We start from the raw sequence: 17407 nt of genomic DNA on the forward strand, positions 1-17407 counted from the left end.
TATTTAGTAATTTTTATTAGTTTTTTATAAAAAGGATATGATTTCATAAGTAATTGTAATTGGAAAAAATTTTAAAAAATAAATAGATGATTAAAAGAAAAGAATATAGGATTAAAGTAATTAAATATTATTTTAAAATAAATTAACTTACTATTTTTTACATTTTGTTCATTAAAAAAATTTCATTAAATAATTTTTTAAAAATTTATCAGAAACATTTTCTTACCATTTTCTTTGACAAGAAAAAAAAAAAAAAGAATTGATATATCTACATATATCTAAATCCATGGTAGTAGAGAGGGCGGCGTTTTCTTCTTCTCTTCTTTCTTTTTGCCTCCCCTTTTTCAAAAAGCAGAACAACCAACAAAAAAAAAAAAAAATCCCTGCATATTCTCTTTTCTTTCTATTTTCATTTTTGTTGTTAACTATTTATATTTATTTCTCTATATAATCCAAAAGCTTCCTTCCCATTTCATCCTAGCTGATCCAACAATCTAATTCTCCTTTTCAATTTTCTTTTTTCACATTTTTCATGATCTGTAAGTTCCAATTCTCTCCTTTTTTTTTCCTTTATTATTTAACTTTTTTTTGAATTAGGGTTTAAGATAACCAAATCTTATCTTTTTTTATTTGTTTCCTCTTTCATCTGCTTTGCACGTCTTTAGTGTGGTGTTTTACTTTGGTTAGAGTTTAGAGAATTTTGTGATTTTTTTAAAAAAATTTTGATCTATAATTTCTTTTTCTTTTTTTTTTTGAGTTTATATTAGGAATAATTGGAATATTATTTTAAGTATTTTATTTCTGCTTAGTTACCAACTTCAAATTAGCTGATTAAAATTGTTTTTTTGTTAGATGTTTAGCAACTAATTAGATAATTAATTTACCTAATTGAAGTAATTTAGGTTGGTTAATACTGATCCACATTTTGGTTTTTGCTGTTAGCAAGTCTTTTTTTATAACATTTTTCCATTCTTAGTTCTTTTAAAGTAATTTAAAATCCTTTTTCCCAGACCCCAAAAATTAAAACCTTTGTTTTTTGGTGATCTGACAGAGTTTAGTTTCGGAACAATGACAAGGGTAAGTCGAGAATTTGGTGATAACATGCAAAAGGAAGCAGTTCCAGCTGTATCAGCTGATGTAATATTTGCTTCTAGTCGTTTTCCCAATTACAAAATTGGGGCAAATAATCAGATAGTGGATGCCAAAGATGATCCTAAAGTTTTGACCATGAAGGAGGTAGTTGCACGTGAGACCGCGCTGTTATTGGAGCAGCAGAAACGCCTCTCTGTTCGTGACCTTGCTAGTAAATTTGAGAAGGGGTTAGCTGCTGCTGCCAAGTTGTCTGAAGAGGTCAAATTCATTCCAAGTTTATTTATTTATTCATTGCAGTTCTTTTAGATAGATTGCTAAAGACAGTTTTTTAAATTGCTAACATTAGTTGGACTTATTTTAGCTTTATGATGAATTCAAGGAATTGAAGATAGATTGTTGGAAACTACTTATAAGTTGGTTTGTGTTTTAATCTAATAATAAAAGGTTAGCTCTTTTTTGTCAATGAGTGGCATTAAGATAAATCGAATGGTAATTTTTTTTTTATGGGTTGTTATCATTTTGTTATGCATCTTGAAGTATCACTGGATTGAGGAAATAGGTTAGATCAATGAGTGGTCTGTTCATGCGATTGATTTTCTATCTATATCTGTTGTTTCTGTTCACAGTTGAGAAGCATTGGGGCTTTTATTAATTTCTAACCAATATGCATTATCATGTGAACAAATTATAAGATAGTCATTTATTGGATTCAGGCTAGACTCAGAGAGGCCGCCTCACTGGAGAAACATGTCCTTTTGAAGAAGCTTAGAGATGCCCTGGAATCTTTAAAAGGACGTGTGGCTGGAAGAAACAAGGATGATGTGGAGGAAGCTATTGCCATGGTTAGTATTCTACATTTTGCTTCTACCATTGAATTTATTACCTATAAGAGTGATATGCCAGACCTATTTATCATAGTTTTGCAAGTTAAATGCTAGTATTTAAAATGAATTACTAACTATTACTTTAATAAAACTTTGCTATTAGTCTTGATGCATAGGGAAATAATGTTCATGGTGAAAGATGAGGAGAAAAAAAAATGACAATAACTTTATGTGCATGATTGCCGATTTGTCGCTTCCGTTGGCATTGTTAGGTTCAAAGGTGTTATTATCATTTTGTATCAAGATTTTTCCGTGCTATAATTATTGGTAAAGCACTAGGTCTGGAGTTTAACTTACACTTAAATATGATATGCAGTATCCATTCCTGCCTTCTAGTGAAGATGGATTTGGGTTTAGAAATAGCATGACAAGTGTAAAGTGATCTTCTGCCTTCTGTAATAATGTTGTAAGTCTTGTAGTTATCATCTATAGTATGGTTAGGTATGAACCCAACTTCTTTTCCGGAAAAAACTATTCATCTTGTTTGAGTATATCAGCTTTAAGATTGCATGCTTTCCCAACCTTTTGGGTGGAAAAATGGATATAAATAAAAAAAGGAAACAAAACTTTCAATGCTTGAGATGTTCTCTTTTGATCCCTCGGTTATATCATTTCCCCTTGTGTGGTTCATCTAAAACTAAAATTGTCCATTTGGATGTTAATGTATATTGCCTGCTAACTTTCAAGTGAGGCAATAATGACCTTTGAAGTGCTTCGCCAGGTGGAAGCTCTGGCAGTTCAACTAACTCAAAGAGAAGGAGAGTTGATTCAGGAAAAGGCAGAAGTGAAGAAACTAGCAAATTTCCTTAAGCAGGTAACTTATGATAAATGAAGGATGATGTGTCATCGCCCTTTTTTTTTTTATTCTGCATTTCATATTAAGTTTGTTTAGGATGTATAGTTGTACCACCAATATATCTGAAAATGGTGAACAATTAATGCATTATTTGTTACATATCCATGCGGTGCTTCGTAAGTGTGTTTTTGGTTAAGAGATACTGTAATAGCGTATATATTATTTTGGCAACATTTAAAAAACCTAAATGTATTATCATGATCGAGCCAGTGATTTATTAGTCTTTCTCCTGGGCTTTTCATGCTAAAGTACCTATATAGATAATTTTGGTTGAATAGTGAATACATATGAAGCCTTTTGGTCAGTTATTAGAGTTTAGCGGAAGAATGCCTTTTTCTTTATTGACTTACTGATTTTTTTTTGTTGGGATGATGTAGTTTAAATTATGGTTCTCTCAAGTTTGCTAATGTATATTTTGGAATTGGAGTGTAAGAATATCCTAATGAAATTTTGAATAAAATAATATTTTAGGAAATGTTGTGCTTGCTATTTCCATTTAAATAGTGCGCTATTATTCTAGCGCACTCATTATTGAAGCTATTCTTTATGACACCTGCCTTAACTTTAATATTTCTTTCCTTTTAAATCTATTTACTTGGTTTCGCCTGGTTCTGATTGCTGTCATTGAACAATTACTGATACAATGGTGATAGATATGCTTAGTTTGTTGCTTTCTGATTATACTGGCAAGCTTTTATTTTCCTTGCCCACTTTTTTCTAACTACTAACCCTTGTATAGGCAAGGAATGAAAAGACATGCTTTCTTAATTCTAAAATGTTTACACTTCTATGTGTGGTAACTCACAATCCCTTGTTATCAATGTTTTCTAGGGGAGACTTGTTTTTGGTTCTTGCTTCCTGAAACTTTCTTTCATTCTCAAAATCGAAAGTCTTTTCTATGTAACAGTTTCCAAGAGAACTGTTCTCAGGACACCCCTTGTTCTAAAAAATAATGCTATTTATTAGGTTTTATCTGTTTTTACATGGTTTCATTTTGGTGTTTTCAGTTTAATTTTGGTGTTTTCAGTTTAAGTTATTCGAATCTACTTTTAGCTGAGAAATAAAGGCACCTAATTTCTTTTGCTTTTGCCAAATGTGTTTTGAGAATGAAAGGTTGAAAAAAAAAAAAAACCAAACATGACTTGAGGCTGAACAACATGTACGTTTTTAGATGAAGGCTGCTCTGATAATGTCTGGGAGGAATCTAATAATGCTGGGCCTGGGTCCATAAGTTATTTGCTTAATTCTCTTTTCTTTTTATACTTTGATGCATAGAACATACTAATTCTTCTATTACTGCTTTACTTTTGCATATTTCTGTCTCCAAATAGGCTTCTGAAGATGCTAAGAAACTTGTTGATGAGGAAAGAGCTTTTGCTCGTGCTGAAATTGAGAATGCAAGAGCAGCAGTTCAGAGAGTTGAAGAGGCCCTTCAGGAGCAAGAACAAATGTCTCGAGCTTCAGGCAAACAGGTTTTTGTTTTTTCAATATTCTGTTTATTGACTTTCAAAGATTGGTTATGGGAATTTGCATTGTTAAGGATCTACCTGCTAAATGCATCTAGCTTTATACTGATACCCCTCTGTTTCCACATTGCATTAACTGTGAACAAATCTATTGCTTAGGCATATCTTACTTTTACTATCAATTAATACAAATTTCATATGATACTGTTATCTTGTGACCATCTCTTGTTTGTCATAGCAGTTTCTACTTTGTTTTTCTTATTGTGGCAATTTTTTCTATGTTTTTGTTTTTTCCTTTAGAACAAATATTTCACATGGATTTCAGGACCTGGAAGAATTAATGAAGGAGGTTCAAGAGGCTAGAAGGATCAAAATGCTGCATCAACCAAGCAAGGTTTATCTCAGATCTGTGACTATTTTTTTTTTCATCATAATCACTCAAAAACATCCTTTTAAATTATTTTAAGTCACTTATGGGTTTATAGCATGCTGCTGTCTTAATTTTTTTATCCATGAAAATTGGTTTATTTTTGTGCATGATGCAAGTTATATGTGGCTGTTATAGAATTCATAAGCTTGTATAAAGTACAAGGAAGTTAGAATATCATTTGCTCTAAATGTATTTTAAAGATGGGGAACATTGTTGGTGAAGTACTTTCATCATCGTTCTGGAGGTCAGGATGGCTTGTGGGGTTGATGGGATTTTCGTTTCTTGTTTAATCCCTGTTTCTAGTCCTAATCTTTTGAGGTATATTACTAGTTGAAGTCTTTTTTTTTTTTTTTTTTGTTGAGGGAAAGAATCTATAAACTACAGCTGACAAAAAAGCAACAAATATGAGAAGTTGTTTGCTACCATGTGCATGGTTTATGCATTTATCTTTTATCTTTTAAATTTAATTTAAATAAAGGGCTCGTCTTGTCTAAGGTAAAGTACCTATTATTTGAGATTTTTTGTTGCTACTGCTGCTGTTGTTTCTTAAAGATATGATTACCAAAAATCAAGTGTTAATATGAACACGGTCCTCTTTTGCTCTCCAAGTGAAGAAATAAAAGGAAAAGGAAATGGACTTGTGTGATGAACACCATTCTTAAGAAAAAAATGAAGCAAGTATAAATTTTAAAGATATGTTTGCCAAATGGCAAGTCTTATTATTGCCATTGCCCCCTCTCCATCCTCTCCAAACTAAAAATTAGAAGAAAAAAAGGAAATTACCTTGCTAATGATGAATATGGTTCTTCTGAACGTGAAAATCATTATTAGAACATCCACTTAGTCATTTCTTATGTGGCAATCCTCCACAAATAAGGTGACAAAACAATGGATTGGACTTGTATATTGGAGTCTGACTTATGGGGACAGAGAAGATTCTCAGGGTGTGTCTGTATTGATTAGAATTTTTGTTGACGTGTTGCATTCTTAAGTTTTCTGTTTGGTCTCACGTATAGAGTTCTCTAATTGAATGATGGCTTGTCTTTGGCTCCAAATTGACTCTAGCCATGGATGGGCTTGTTTAATATTAAGGTTGTTTGCATAAAAATTAAATCTTCGCAAGTCTATTATATTAATATATGTAGAAGCATCCTCTAAAATATGTATGCTTTGCAGTATGGCAGATCAAATTGACACCATGATTTTCTTATTTCCATTTTTTTAGTTGAAATAGCAGATGAGTTTAACTAATAACAATTTGCAGGTTATGGATATGGAACATGAGCTTCGTGCATTAAGGATTCAACTTGCAGAGAAGTCTAAGCATTCCCTACTGCTTCAAAAAGAGGTCTGCCTTCTACCTTTTATTCTGTAGATTTTGTTAATCAGTTTCTTTCAGCCATTCTAGTTGTGTAGTTGAATGAATGTTCATAGATTTTAGCTTGTTCTTAGTTCTTCCAAAGATTTTTTTATGGCACAATGTTGAGCCACCAATTTTTTCATTTCTTTTTCCCTTCCCATTCCTTTAGCATATTGGTATGTGCTTTGTTGTAGGAACATAGTCTGAAACTGAAAAGTTAGGAAATTCTATGCGTCTTTGGGATAATTCATTGATCTGTAATTCTCTGGTTTCAGCATATTGAGGGCCTTGTATTTTTGGGGTTCTTAAGCATATTTCAAATGTTTGAACCAATTTAGATGTCTATACCTCTATTAAAATAATATTGAATTGGTGAATAGTACTATCTACAGCTTAAGTAATACCCTAAATTAGTTCAACATCAAAGAAAGACTACACTTTCTAGTTTTCTTGATATTTAATTTTCATTTTTGACACAATCTTACTTAATATGTTCAAAATGCCATACACATGATCATATGGTTTCTTGCTATACAAATTAAATTTGTCCCTAGTAGATTTTGCCCCTGAATTTTACATCAGCTCCTAAGTTCATATGATTGTTATTCCATTTCAAATACAGATAAGCAGAAATAGTGGGATGCTTAGTATCATTTCTTTTTCCAACTTTGCAGTGTTATACTGGTATTCTTTCTGAAGGATTTAAATTCATCTCTTCTGATACATTTATTTTCTAATTCCTCATAGGCATTTGTGTGGAATGGACTGGTGCATATAGTTATAGTTCAATTCTTTTTCTTTAATCATTGACTTCTTTAAACTTCTCCTTTCCTTAACCGATTTTTGCAGCTAGCAAGAAGCAAGAGAGTTGAGGAAAATTTATCTCATTTGTATGAATTAGATGGTGCTGAAACTTTAGGTTCATATTTGCGGATTAAACCTTGCTCTGATATTGCTCCAGAACTTTCCAAATGTTCAATTCAGTGGTACCGTATTACATATGAAGGTGGCAAAAAGGAGCTTATATCAGGTAAAGATAGCCATTGATTCTTCATCTCTATGTTTAAGATTGCCGAATAGGTGGTGTTTGATGCATGGCAAACTGATTTTCTTGAAAGAAAATATGAACGTTTTAACATGTTTTTTGTCTTGTTGCCCATCATGCAGTATTTAAATTACCTTGTTGTACTCAATTGTTGTTTTAACACTTTCTATTCCTTAAAGCTAAACACCATTGTGGCCATAGATAAATATAATTTTTGTCGATTTATTGAATTAAAGTTGGAGGTTAAGCATGCAAAGAAGTATTGCCAATGTTCAAATATCCCATTAGGCATTAAATGGTCTGAAATGCAAATATCGTCGAACAGGCTAGCATGTTGTTTTATGATATTGAAAATTGAATAGTTTGGGTCAAATTGTACAATTAGTCCCTATACTTAGGCCAAGTGGTGATGTAGTCCCTTTCAAATTATTTGATCAGATTAAGTCCTACTTTTTATAAATTTTTAAATTAAGTCCAATCAGTAATGGAGTCAAAAATTTTCCCTTAATAGTGCTAATGTGGTATTAATCAACATGAAGTGACATTTTTGTGAAATTTTGCAGATAATGATGTGGATATTTTGAGAAACATGGCATTTTTACTTGCTTTATTTTTACTGTTTGACCATGTGAAAGGTTCTTCTTTCTCCTTTTCTCTCACCACTGACTGAGTCTCCCCACTATTCTCAACCTTCCTAACAGTAGCCTTCTCCCTCTCTCTAAACTTCTCTCTTCTCTTCTGTCACTGGATCGGAACTTGCTTTTGGTGACTCCTTCCTTTTTCTTCTTTCCAGTTGTATCTCTCCCTTCATAGATTTTTCACCAAGGATGACGTCCCCTGTATCTCCTCTTTCTAAAGCACCTTCTTACTTGAAACCATACTGTTGTCCTCCCTTTATTTAAATTTTCTTCTCACACAAAGCTCCTCCTCGGTTCACCACTTCTTGTTCTGGATAAATATTTAATTTTAATTGATAAAAAAAAAAAGGGAAGAAGGAGGTTTGCTACAAAACACACCAGGCTGCCAAATTTTCATCAAGTGAAAACATTGTTCCAAGAAAAGAAATGTTAAATTGATTTAAACAGATGCAGTCCTCAATTCTGGCTAAGAGTTTGGTTTTGCAAAGTCTTAGCTAAGTCGATGTTTCAAAGCTTGAGTTAAATAGCTTCCATGGCAAGAGTAACAACATAATCAACATGTTTGGGAGTCTCTCCAAATTTCATAGAGTTCCTTACGGCTCATTATGTCCACTCAACTTTTTTATTTAATTTTTGGTGGTTGTTTTTCTTTGAGTTTAAATTCTGTTGTTGCTTTGATGATCTTTTTTTTTTTTTTATAAATTTTAAAGGTTGTAGTTTTGTGGTGCAAGAACTTTGGTAAAGTTGGTTTAGGTGTTTGGTAGCGGTGAATGGTTGAGTGGTGATGAATTAGTGATTGGAGGTTGAATTTTTGGTTTTTGGTTTAGGACTTTGCAGATTGTAGTTGCTATTTTTTGTTGAAATTTGGGTTTTCGATGCATAATGTTGTTATAAATATTTTATTTGGGGCTTTGAATTTTTTTTGGAAAATCTTCCTCTTCTATTATGGGCATGAAACCCAAAATATTGAATGATCTCCTTTTTTTTTTTTTTTCTAATCTTGATCAAAATTTTAGTTGATGGGTTTTAGAAATAAATATCTTAATTGAGTTTCGAAACTGTTAATTTGCATCAACTAGTCCTAAAACCTTAGAAATTTTGGAGTAATCACAAGTAGACCCGAATGAATTAAATGCCAAATCAATCGGGTCATGAATGTCTCAGCTAGTGGAAGAAGAAATCTTGGTTATTGTGTGACATGTCTTTTTTGGAGCCAATCCTTTTTAGCTAATTTCTTCAACCAAAAAATGGTGAAAAAATGTGACGTTAACATGCCACTTGGCCATATAAAGTGCCATGTCATCATCTGAAATTCTTATTATTTTAACATATAACAATGTAATACAAGTCAATGCCATGTCAGCATGGTCAGCAGCCATGCCAGGCTGTCAGTGAACTTAACGAAAAAAACTTGGCTCCATTACTGAACGGACTTAATTTAACAATTCATAAAAATAGAAGGAACCAATTTGATCGATGATTTGAGAGGGACTAAATCCACCATTTCGTCTAAGTACGGGGACTGATCATAATATTTTTGACCAATAGTTTGTCATATCCAAATCAATGGAATTGGTCTCCCTAATTCAGTAACCTGAGTTGAGGTTTATTAAATTTCCATGAACTTTCAAAGGTTTTGCTTACATTGTCTATTCAGACCATGGATTCTATGATAATTACTGCAAACACAATTTAAAGTGTGTTGTTTTCCCTGGCAGGCAATATAGGTTCAGCTACTTTAAATTTGACTCTTTTTAAAGTAAAAACAGAACTTTGCTGTTACTAATGATTACTAATTCTTTGCTACTTTTTAATTCAATTAATTTGGGCACTGGGTTTCTATTTTTTAATATCGTTGTAAATTAATTCAGGTTTAGGTTTCTGCCTTCTAGAGTTTAGGATCAGAATGGCTGTATAGAGAATTTGATTGTAAAGTCATTGTTTCGATATTTTCTATGTTCATGTGATGTTTGATTGATATTTGTTTTTATGACTTAGCATTCTTCTTACATAAATGAGTCTCAAGAGAACCATCCTATATTTAAGAAAGATTCTTAATGTGTATGTTTATGAACAGCATAGGTCTGTTTTGATGAAAGATTTAAAACTTCAACTTGGATTTTTTACAATGCTTTTAACTCCATAACTAGTTACATGCTAGAAAAGAAGCATATTTTTAGTGTTGTTAGAATCAACATGTTAATGATCTAAGAAACAAAAACAGTATGAGCTACACTTACATTGGGCCTGTGTTTATCTATTGAATAATTGTAGCTTGAGCTATTGTTTGAAGGTTTGTTTTTATTTAGTAAATTACCTCAAGAAGCCCATACTTGGCATTAACGTGTGTATCAAAAGTATCATATAACATTGAATTGGAAATATTAAGAGGAACACAATTTGACAATTTAAGAAGAAAGAAGCACCATTTAGGATTTGGTTATTCTCTTTTTCTGGGAAGAGTTGGAAGAAGTCAGCTGGGCTTGGTATAAATGGCATGTTTTAGAGATAAGCAGACTAAACGGTTGAACATATGGGGTGCATTTTGCTGAAACTGTGTGCTAACTGATTAGAAGTAGTATTCAAGAAACTAATAGCTACATAGATTACAGGAGAAAGAAGACTATGGCATGGATGAAATGAACTGCAAAAGAAAGTCAATGTTATGTTGATCAAGTAGACAGACTTCTTTTTTTTTTTTTTAGGAGGGGTGGGGGTGGGCTGTTTTTGGTTAAGAGTGGTTATCATACTAAAATAATTTCAGTAAGCTACATAGAAAACTTTAATGAAATAAGCATAATTGAGGTCAAGATGCTAATGCATGACACTTATGGGCAGTAGAATGCTCTTTTTCCTTTCAGATCTGATTTTGTTTGTTTACCTTGCTTTATCCAGGTGCCAGCAAATCAGTTTATGCTCCAGAGCCTTTTGATGTTGGTCGGATCCTACAGGCTGAGATTATGTATGATGGCCAGCTAATCATATTGACAACTACTGATGCTATTGATCCAGGTTTGCTATATTGGATTTTTTATGCATACTTTTAATTTTTTTTAATTTATTTGAAAATTTTGTTAAATTTTTTTCTCATTATTTATTGAAATTTATAACCTTTTTTCTTTGTTTGTGAGAGCAGCTGCTGGCTTGGGAAACTATGTGGAGGCACTTGTGCGGAAACATGATGTTGAATTCAATGTATGTTGTCAAAAAAATTCCGCCATATATGCTAAATGAATAGCGTTCAACTTTTTTTGGATTGGGTACTTCAAATAGGATTTGGTTGTTTTGTCTTTCTATTGATATATTTTGTTCTAGTTTTATTTTTGGTAAACTTTCAACTTTATTTGATTTGGGTACTTCAAATAGGATTTGGTCATTTTGTCTTTCTATTGATTTATTTTGTTCTAGTTTTATTTTTGGTAAACTTTTTATTTTTTATTTTTGTTTATACTTCAGAGGATATAATAATAAGGGTTTCCACTTTAAACTTTCTTTGTAATTAAGATGCAATACAATTGCTATCTGTAGAAAAACTAAGAAATAAATCAGTGTGAAAACTGAATGTATATTGAAAAACTGCTTATTGAGAATTATACAAGAATCTTAGGTTTATATACAACTAACTAGGGGTTAAACTAGGAAACTAAATCTTCCTAAAAAACTAATCTTATAATTGATGGATTGTTTATCCTAATTTTAGGGATACAAATACTTAATTCTAGAGATACAAATATAAATATACAGATTACAAGATTACAACCAGCTGTAAATAAATGTTTTCCCACACTCCCCCTCAAGCTAGTGAATGGGTGTTTTCCATTCCCAACTTGGAAATAATTTCTTGAAATGTTGCAATGTTGAGACCTTTAGTCAACACATCTGCAAGTTGACCCTTGGTTGATACATAAGGTGTACAAATCAACCCACTGTCTAGTTTTTCCTTTATGAAATGCCGGTTTACTTCAATGTGTTTTGTTCTGTCATGTTGCACAGGATTGTGTGCAATGCTTATTGCAGACTTGTTATCATAGTAGAGTCTCATTGGTCCATCCCACTTGACTTTCAAGTCTTCTAGGATAATCTTTAACCATAGTAGTTCACAAATTCCTTGAGCCATTGCTCTGAACTCTACTTCAGCACTTGATCTTGCCACCACATTCTGTTTTTTACTCCTCTAAGTCACAAGATTACCACCTAAGAAAGTGCAGTAGCCTGAGGTGGATTTTCTATCAGTTACTGAACTTGCATAATCAACATCTGTATATGTTTTTAGAACTAACCCGAATTTTTTTTTGAATAAGATACCTTTCCCAAGATTGGCCTTCAAATAGTGCAATATACGGTAGACAGCCTGTAGGTGCACTTCTTTAGGACTATGCATAAATTGACTTATCACACTCACAACATATGCCATATCAGGTCTAGTATGTGAGAGATAAATGAAGCTTCCAACTAATCTTTGGTACATCTCTCTATTTACAGCAGCATCTTCATTAGCTTCTCCAATTTTATGATTAGGATCTATAGGGGTATTTGCAGGTTTACATGCAAGCTTTCCAGTTTCCTTCAGAAGAACCATCACATATTTCTGTTGTGAGATGAAAATACCATGCTGTGAGTGAGCTACTTCAATTCCTAGGAAGTACTTCAATCTCCCTAGCTCTTTTATCTCAAATTCTCTAGCCAAACACTGTTTTAGAGATTCTCTCTTTTTTCCATCATCTCCAGTTAGAATTATATCATCTACACTAATAGAACTGTGACTCTCCCTGAATCAGAGTGCTTGATAAACAATGTGTGATCTCCTTCACTCTGTTTATATCTCATTGCTAGCATCACTTTGGCAAATCTCCCGAACCAAGCTCTAGGAGACTGTTTAAGGCCATATAAAGCTTTTTTCAGCCTGCAAACTTTGTTTGCTTCTAGATGACCTCCAAATCCCGGTGGAACCTTCATATATATTTCTTCTTCCAAATCATTATGTAGAAAAGCATTCTTTACATCAAATTGTTGAAGCTGCCAATTGTAATTTGCAGCCAATGATAACAAAATCCTAACTGTATTTATCTTGGCAACTGGAGCAAAGGTTTCCTGGTAATCCACTCCATAGGTTTGAGTGTAGCCCTTAGTCACTAACCTGGCTTTATACCTTTCAACAGTACCATCTGCCTTGTATTTTACAGGAAAAACTCATTTACACCCTACTTGATTTTTTCCTTTAGGCAACTCTACCAGTTCCCATGTCTGATTTTTCTCTAAGGCTTCCCCATTTCTATTTTCATGGCTTGCCTCCATTTCTCATTGGATAATGCCTCGAATAATGTAGTAGGAACAGAAATAGTGTTTAGGCTCACAAGAAAATTTTTGTGGGATGGTGAGAATTTTTCAAATGACATAAAATTAGAGATTGGGTATAGTGGATGCTTGGTACATTCTCTGGTTCCTTTTCTAATGGCAATAGGCAGATCATAATCACTAGTTATAGTTTTAGGAGATTCATGCTCATTTTGAGAAACAGAATAAAAAATTGTAGTTACCTCATTTCCAAAATTAGGATCAGGTTCTTGGACTGGCACTGGTTCAGGATTTGGAACTTTCCTTCTTGAGTACACCTGTAATTCCTTCATAGAATCAAGAACAATATTATCCTTTGTCACATCTTCCGTATTTGGAATGGGTTCAGACTCAAATTCAGTGTTTGACTTGGATTCAATAGAAACAGGTTTCGACTTAGAAGAATTAATGGGTGTAAATGTTGAAGAAAGGGGCAAATCAAGCAAAAAGAAGTCTTTATCCTTATCTTCCATGAATGAAGTCTCCCCCTGAAGATAAGGTTGAGTAAAAAATGGTTTATTTTCTTCAAAAGTGACATCTGCAAACACAGAATTTTTTGGTAGGAGGATGATAGCATTTGTATCCTTTTTGAGTTGAAGAATACCCCATAAAAATACACTTAATCGCTCTTGGATCCAATTTTCCCCTGTTATGACTGTGAACATGAACAAATGATGTACAACCAAATATCCTAGGTGTGAGATTGTTTGTGGTATTGAGGTTGGGATAAAATTGTGAGAGTAGTTCCATAGGAGTTTTAAATCCCAAAACTCTTAAAGTTAACCTATTTATAATATGTGTGGTAGTGAGAATAGCTTCCCCTCAGTAAAATTTAGGTACATTTGCTTGAAAAAGAAAGGCTCGGGTTGTGGCTAGTAAATGGCTGTTTTTCCTCTCTACCACTCCATTCTGCTGTGGAGTATTAACACAAGATGACTCATGGATAATCCTTTCTTTTTGGAAATAGGTGGATAGACTCTGGTTGAAGTAGTCTCTTGCATTATCAGACCTAAATCTCTTGATTCTCACTCCAAATTGATTTTGGATCATGTTTTGGAAGCTTAAAAACACACTATTCACATCTGATTTGGATTTAAGTAAAAAAACCCAAGAGACCCTGGTACAATCATCTATGAATGAAACAAACCATCTCGCACCAGAAATATTAGGAATTGTAGAAGGACCCCAAATGTCACTATGAATCAAGTAAAAGGGAGTAGAACTTCTTTTGTTACTGATTGGAAAAGACACACGTCTATGCTTTGTAAGTTCGCAAATATCACAATGAAAATCTTCGACATTTAATCCTTTGAACAAAAAAGGAAACATGTTTCTTAAAGTTCCAAACGAAGGATGTCCAAGACGAAAATGATAAAGCCAGATTTTGTCTTTATTGGAAGATTTTTCAAAAAGAAATGACAAAGGTAAACTATTCTTGATATTACATGTATTATTTGATGTCTCAAGATAGTATAGTCCATCCTTCTCCTTAGCAAGTCCAATCATCTTCCCCAAACTCTGGTCATGAAATTCATAATAAGAGGGATAAAAAGTTACTTTGCAATTCATATCTCTGGTAAGTTTTTGTATAGATATTAGATTAGTAGACAATCCAGGAACATGAAGAACATTTTTGAGAACAAACGAGGGCTAACTTGAACATCTCCTAATCCTGCCACTGTAGTAAGTGAATCATTTGCAACAACAATTTTCTTATTACTAGGACACAGGTTATTTGTACTAAACTTTTGTGAGGAATATGTCATATGGTCTGTGACTCTTGAGTCAATGACCCAAGAACTCGTAATAGGCTTAGCTGAGACATTTAATCCATGAGAACCAGAAGCCTTACTTGAACTAGAAACCTTACCCAAATAACATACCACAGTAGGCTTTTCAAGGATTTTCAATAAGTTTTTCTGTTTTTCAATCTCTTCCCTGTTGAACTTTCCTTGTTTCTAAGATATTTGTAGTATTCCAGTGATTTTTTCAGTTGACATTTCCTCAAATTGGGTGGTAGTGATATCTTTCTTTGAAAGGGTTCGGCAATGAAGGCCTAAATAGGATTCGACAATGAAGGCCTAAAATAGAAGTCAACAATGAAGGCTGAAAATTTTGCTTCCCAAGAAGAGCCTAAAGCTCTGATACCATGTGAAAAAACTAAGAAATAAATCAGTGTGGAAACTGAATGTATATTGAAAAACTGCTTATTGAGAATTATACAAGAATCTTAGGTTTATATACAACTAACTAGGGGTTAAACTAGGAAACTAAATCTTCCTAAAAAACTAATCTTATAATTGAGAGATTGTCTATCCTAATTTTAGGGATACAAATACTTAATTCTAGAGATACAAATATAAATATACAGATTACAAGATTACAACCAGTTGTAAATAAGTGTTTTCTCACACTATCTTGTTAACAGTGGTTCCCTAGAGAAATGATCTCTTCTCCGTTTATTTCTTGTTCTAGATATTGCATTGTTCTTTGAAGAGTCTCTCCTGTTGCTACAGCTCATTAGAGCATTGAAGATCTAAACTTCTTCCCTAATCCTTGCTAGAATTTTAAACCCTAAGGGCCTAAACAATCCCTCAGACCTTAAAGCCTTAAAATTGTAGAAAAATAGTGTTGAATTTGCAGTTCCTGCATCAAGCGGAACTTCCTGTCTGGCATCATTCTTTGATGTTGGTTACCAATAAACCCGAACTTGCTTGTTGTTGACCCTGTTCCTCATTGACCAAATAGGCTCTAAAATCTTGCTAGCACTTGTTTCATCAGTGTCTTACAACATCTGGTTTTGGTTTAGAAAATGACATACTGGAAAGGTTTTAAAGCTTTGTACATGGCTAATTTACTTATTTTCATCCCATCAGTTTTTCACAGGTTTGAGTTGCAGTTGGGTACATGAGAATGTTAATTGTATCTGCTGGAAATTTAACTATTTATTTCCTTGTTGTTGCTTGTAAATTTTGTATATTTTGTAGGTAGTTGTTCCCTGAATGAATGGATAATGAAATGTTTCTCATATCTTCTGTATAGATTTTAACCTCTTATTTCTTATATTTTGGCTTCTAATATTATGTTATTACTGTTTTATATTTTATAGGTAGTTGTTACCCAAATGAATGGTGCAGATCATCCATCAGAATCTATTCATGTACTACATGTCGGAAAGATGAGGATGAAGCTATGTAAAGGAAAGACAACAATTGCTAAAGAGTATTATTCCAGCTCAATGCAGGTATTAAGTCTCGTACATTTTCTCATCAATGAAAGATGCTTTGATGTTTACTCCAATGGTAAAGGAGAAAAAAGAGAAATGTTGTGGGTTGAGGATAGTTCTATATATATCCTACACATCATGCTTTTGGCTTTTCTTTTGGATGTTATTATTTAGAAGAAATTGTACACACTAGGCACCGAAAGAGGAAGAGGAAAAAGGCATAGAATGAGAATTGCCTGCAAACATGTCGATAATGCTTTCTCTTATACTTCTAAGAACCACTTTTCCGTACAAATAATTAATAAATTGATATGGAACATGATATTTCTGACATTGATATCCGATGTGCTTACTATGTTTTGTTTCTCATACTTTGTGATTTTAGTTGTGTGGAGTTAGAGGAGGTGGAAATGCAGCCGCCCAGGCATTGTTTTGGCAAGCAAAGAAAGGGCTTTCAGTTGTATTAGCATTTGAATCAGAGAGAGATAGAAATGCAGCCATTATGCTTGCTAGGAGATTTGCTTTTGACTGCAACGTAAGTGGTTGTCCAAATTCTGCTTGTACACTCAATGTGTATGAAGTCTGTTCTTTCCTTTTGCTGTTTTTCCCCCTGCTAAATGAATTTTTTATTTTTGAAAATGCCAGATCATGCTCGCTGGCCCCGAAGACAGAGCTTCTTTAGGAACCTAATAGACCTCCTAAGGATTCTGTTTTGCTAATTGTAATTATGTTGAGTTTTATTATCTATCGTGTATCATAAGTTCGTAACGATAGGGTTTGATTCTGTATTGGGTTTCCACCATTCTTTTTCCCTAGTTTGCCTTTTCCTTTTCCTTTTCCATTCTCCTGTCCCAACACCAAGGCATTGTTTTTTGTTTGCCTTTTGTATTAATATAACATATTCAGACTTGCATATGGAGGATTTTTGGAGCTGTCTGAATGGTTTATGCATAACTGACCGATGTGTGAATGTCAAGTTTTCAATTTGATGTAAGCCATTCGTTAATTCAGTTTTCCTCTGAAGATTACTGTTCCACCATTTATTCCCTGCTTGCTAATGCTAAATAAAAACAAAT

At 33.2% G+C, this 17407-nt stretch overlaps 1 protein-coding gene across 1 annotated transcript; it reads left to right on the forward strand.

Moving 5' to 3' along the window:
* Positions 1 to 281: 281 nt before the first annotated feature.
* Positions 282 to 17246, forward strand: LOC111286773 (stomatal closure-related actin-binding protein 1-like). The gene is made up of 13 exons (XM_022876967.2): positions 282 to 539; positions 1052 to 1350; positions 1806 to 1934; positions 2698 to 2790; positions 4164 to 4304; positions 4624 to 4692; positions 5993 to 6076; positions 6938 to 7118; positions 10667 to 10783; positions 10908 to 10966; positions 16215 to 16349; positions 16717 to 16866; positions 16977 to 17246. Exons 2-13 carry the CDS (start codon positions 1069 to 1071, stop codon positions 17019 to 17021), a joined length of 1485 nt encoding a protein of 494 aa, XP_022732702.2. The 5' UTR covers positions 282 to 539; positions 1052 to 1068; the 3' UTR covers positions 17022 to 17246.
* Positions 17247 to 17407: the final 161 nt, after the last annotated feature.

This window comes from Durio zibethinus, chromosome 6 (assembly GCF_047325235.1).
Source record: "Durio zibethinus cultivar Kanyao isolate XHJ-2024 chromosome 6, ASM4732523v1, whole genome shotgun sequence".
In the NCBI taxonomy this organism is placed as follows: Eukaryota; Viridiplantae; Streptophyta; class Magnoliopsida; order Malvales; family Malvaceae; genus Durio; species Durio zibethinus.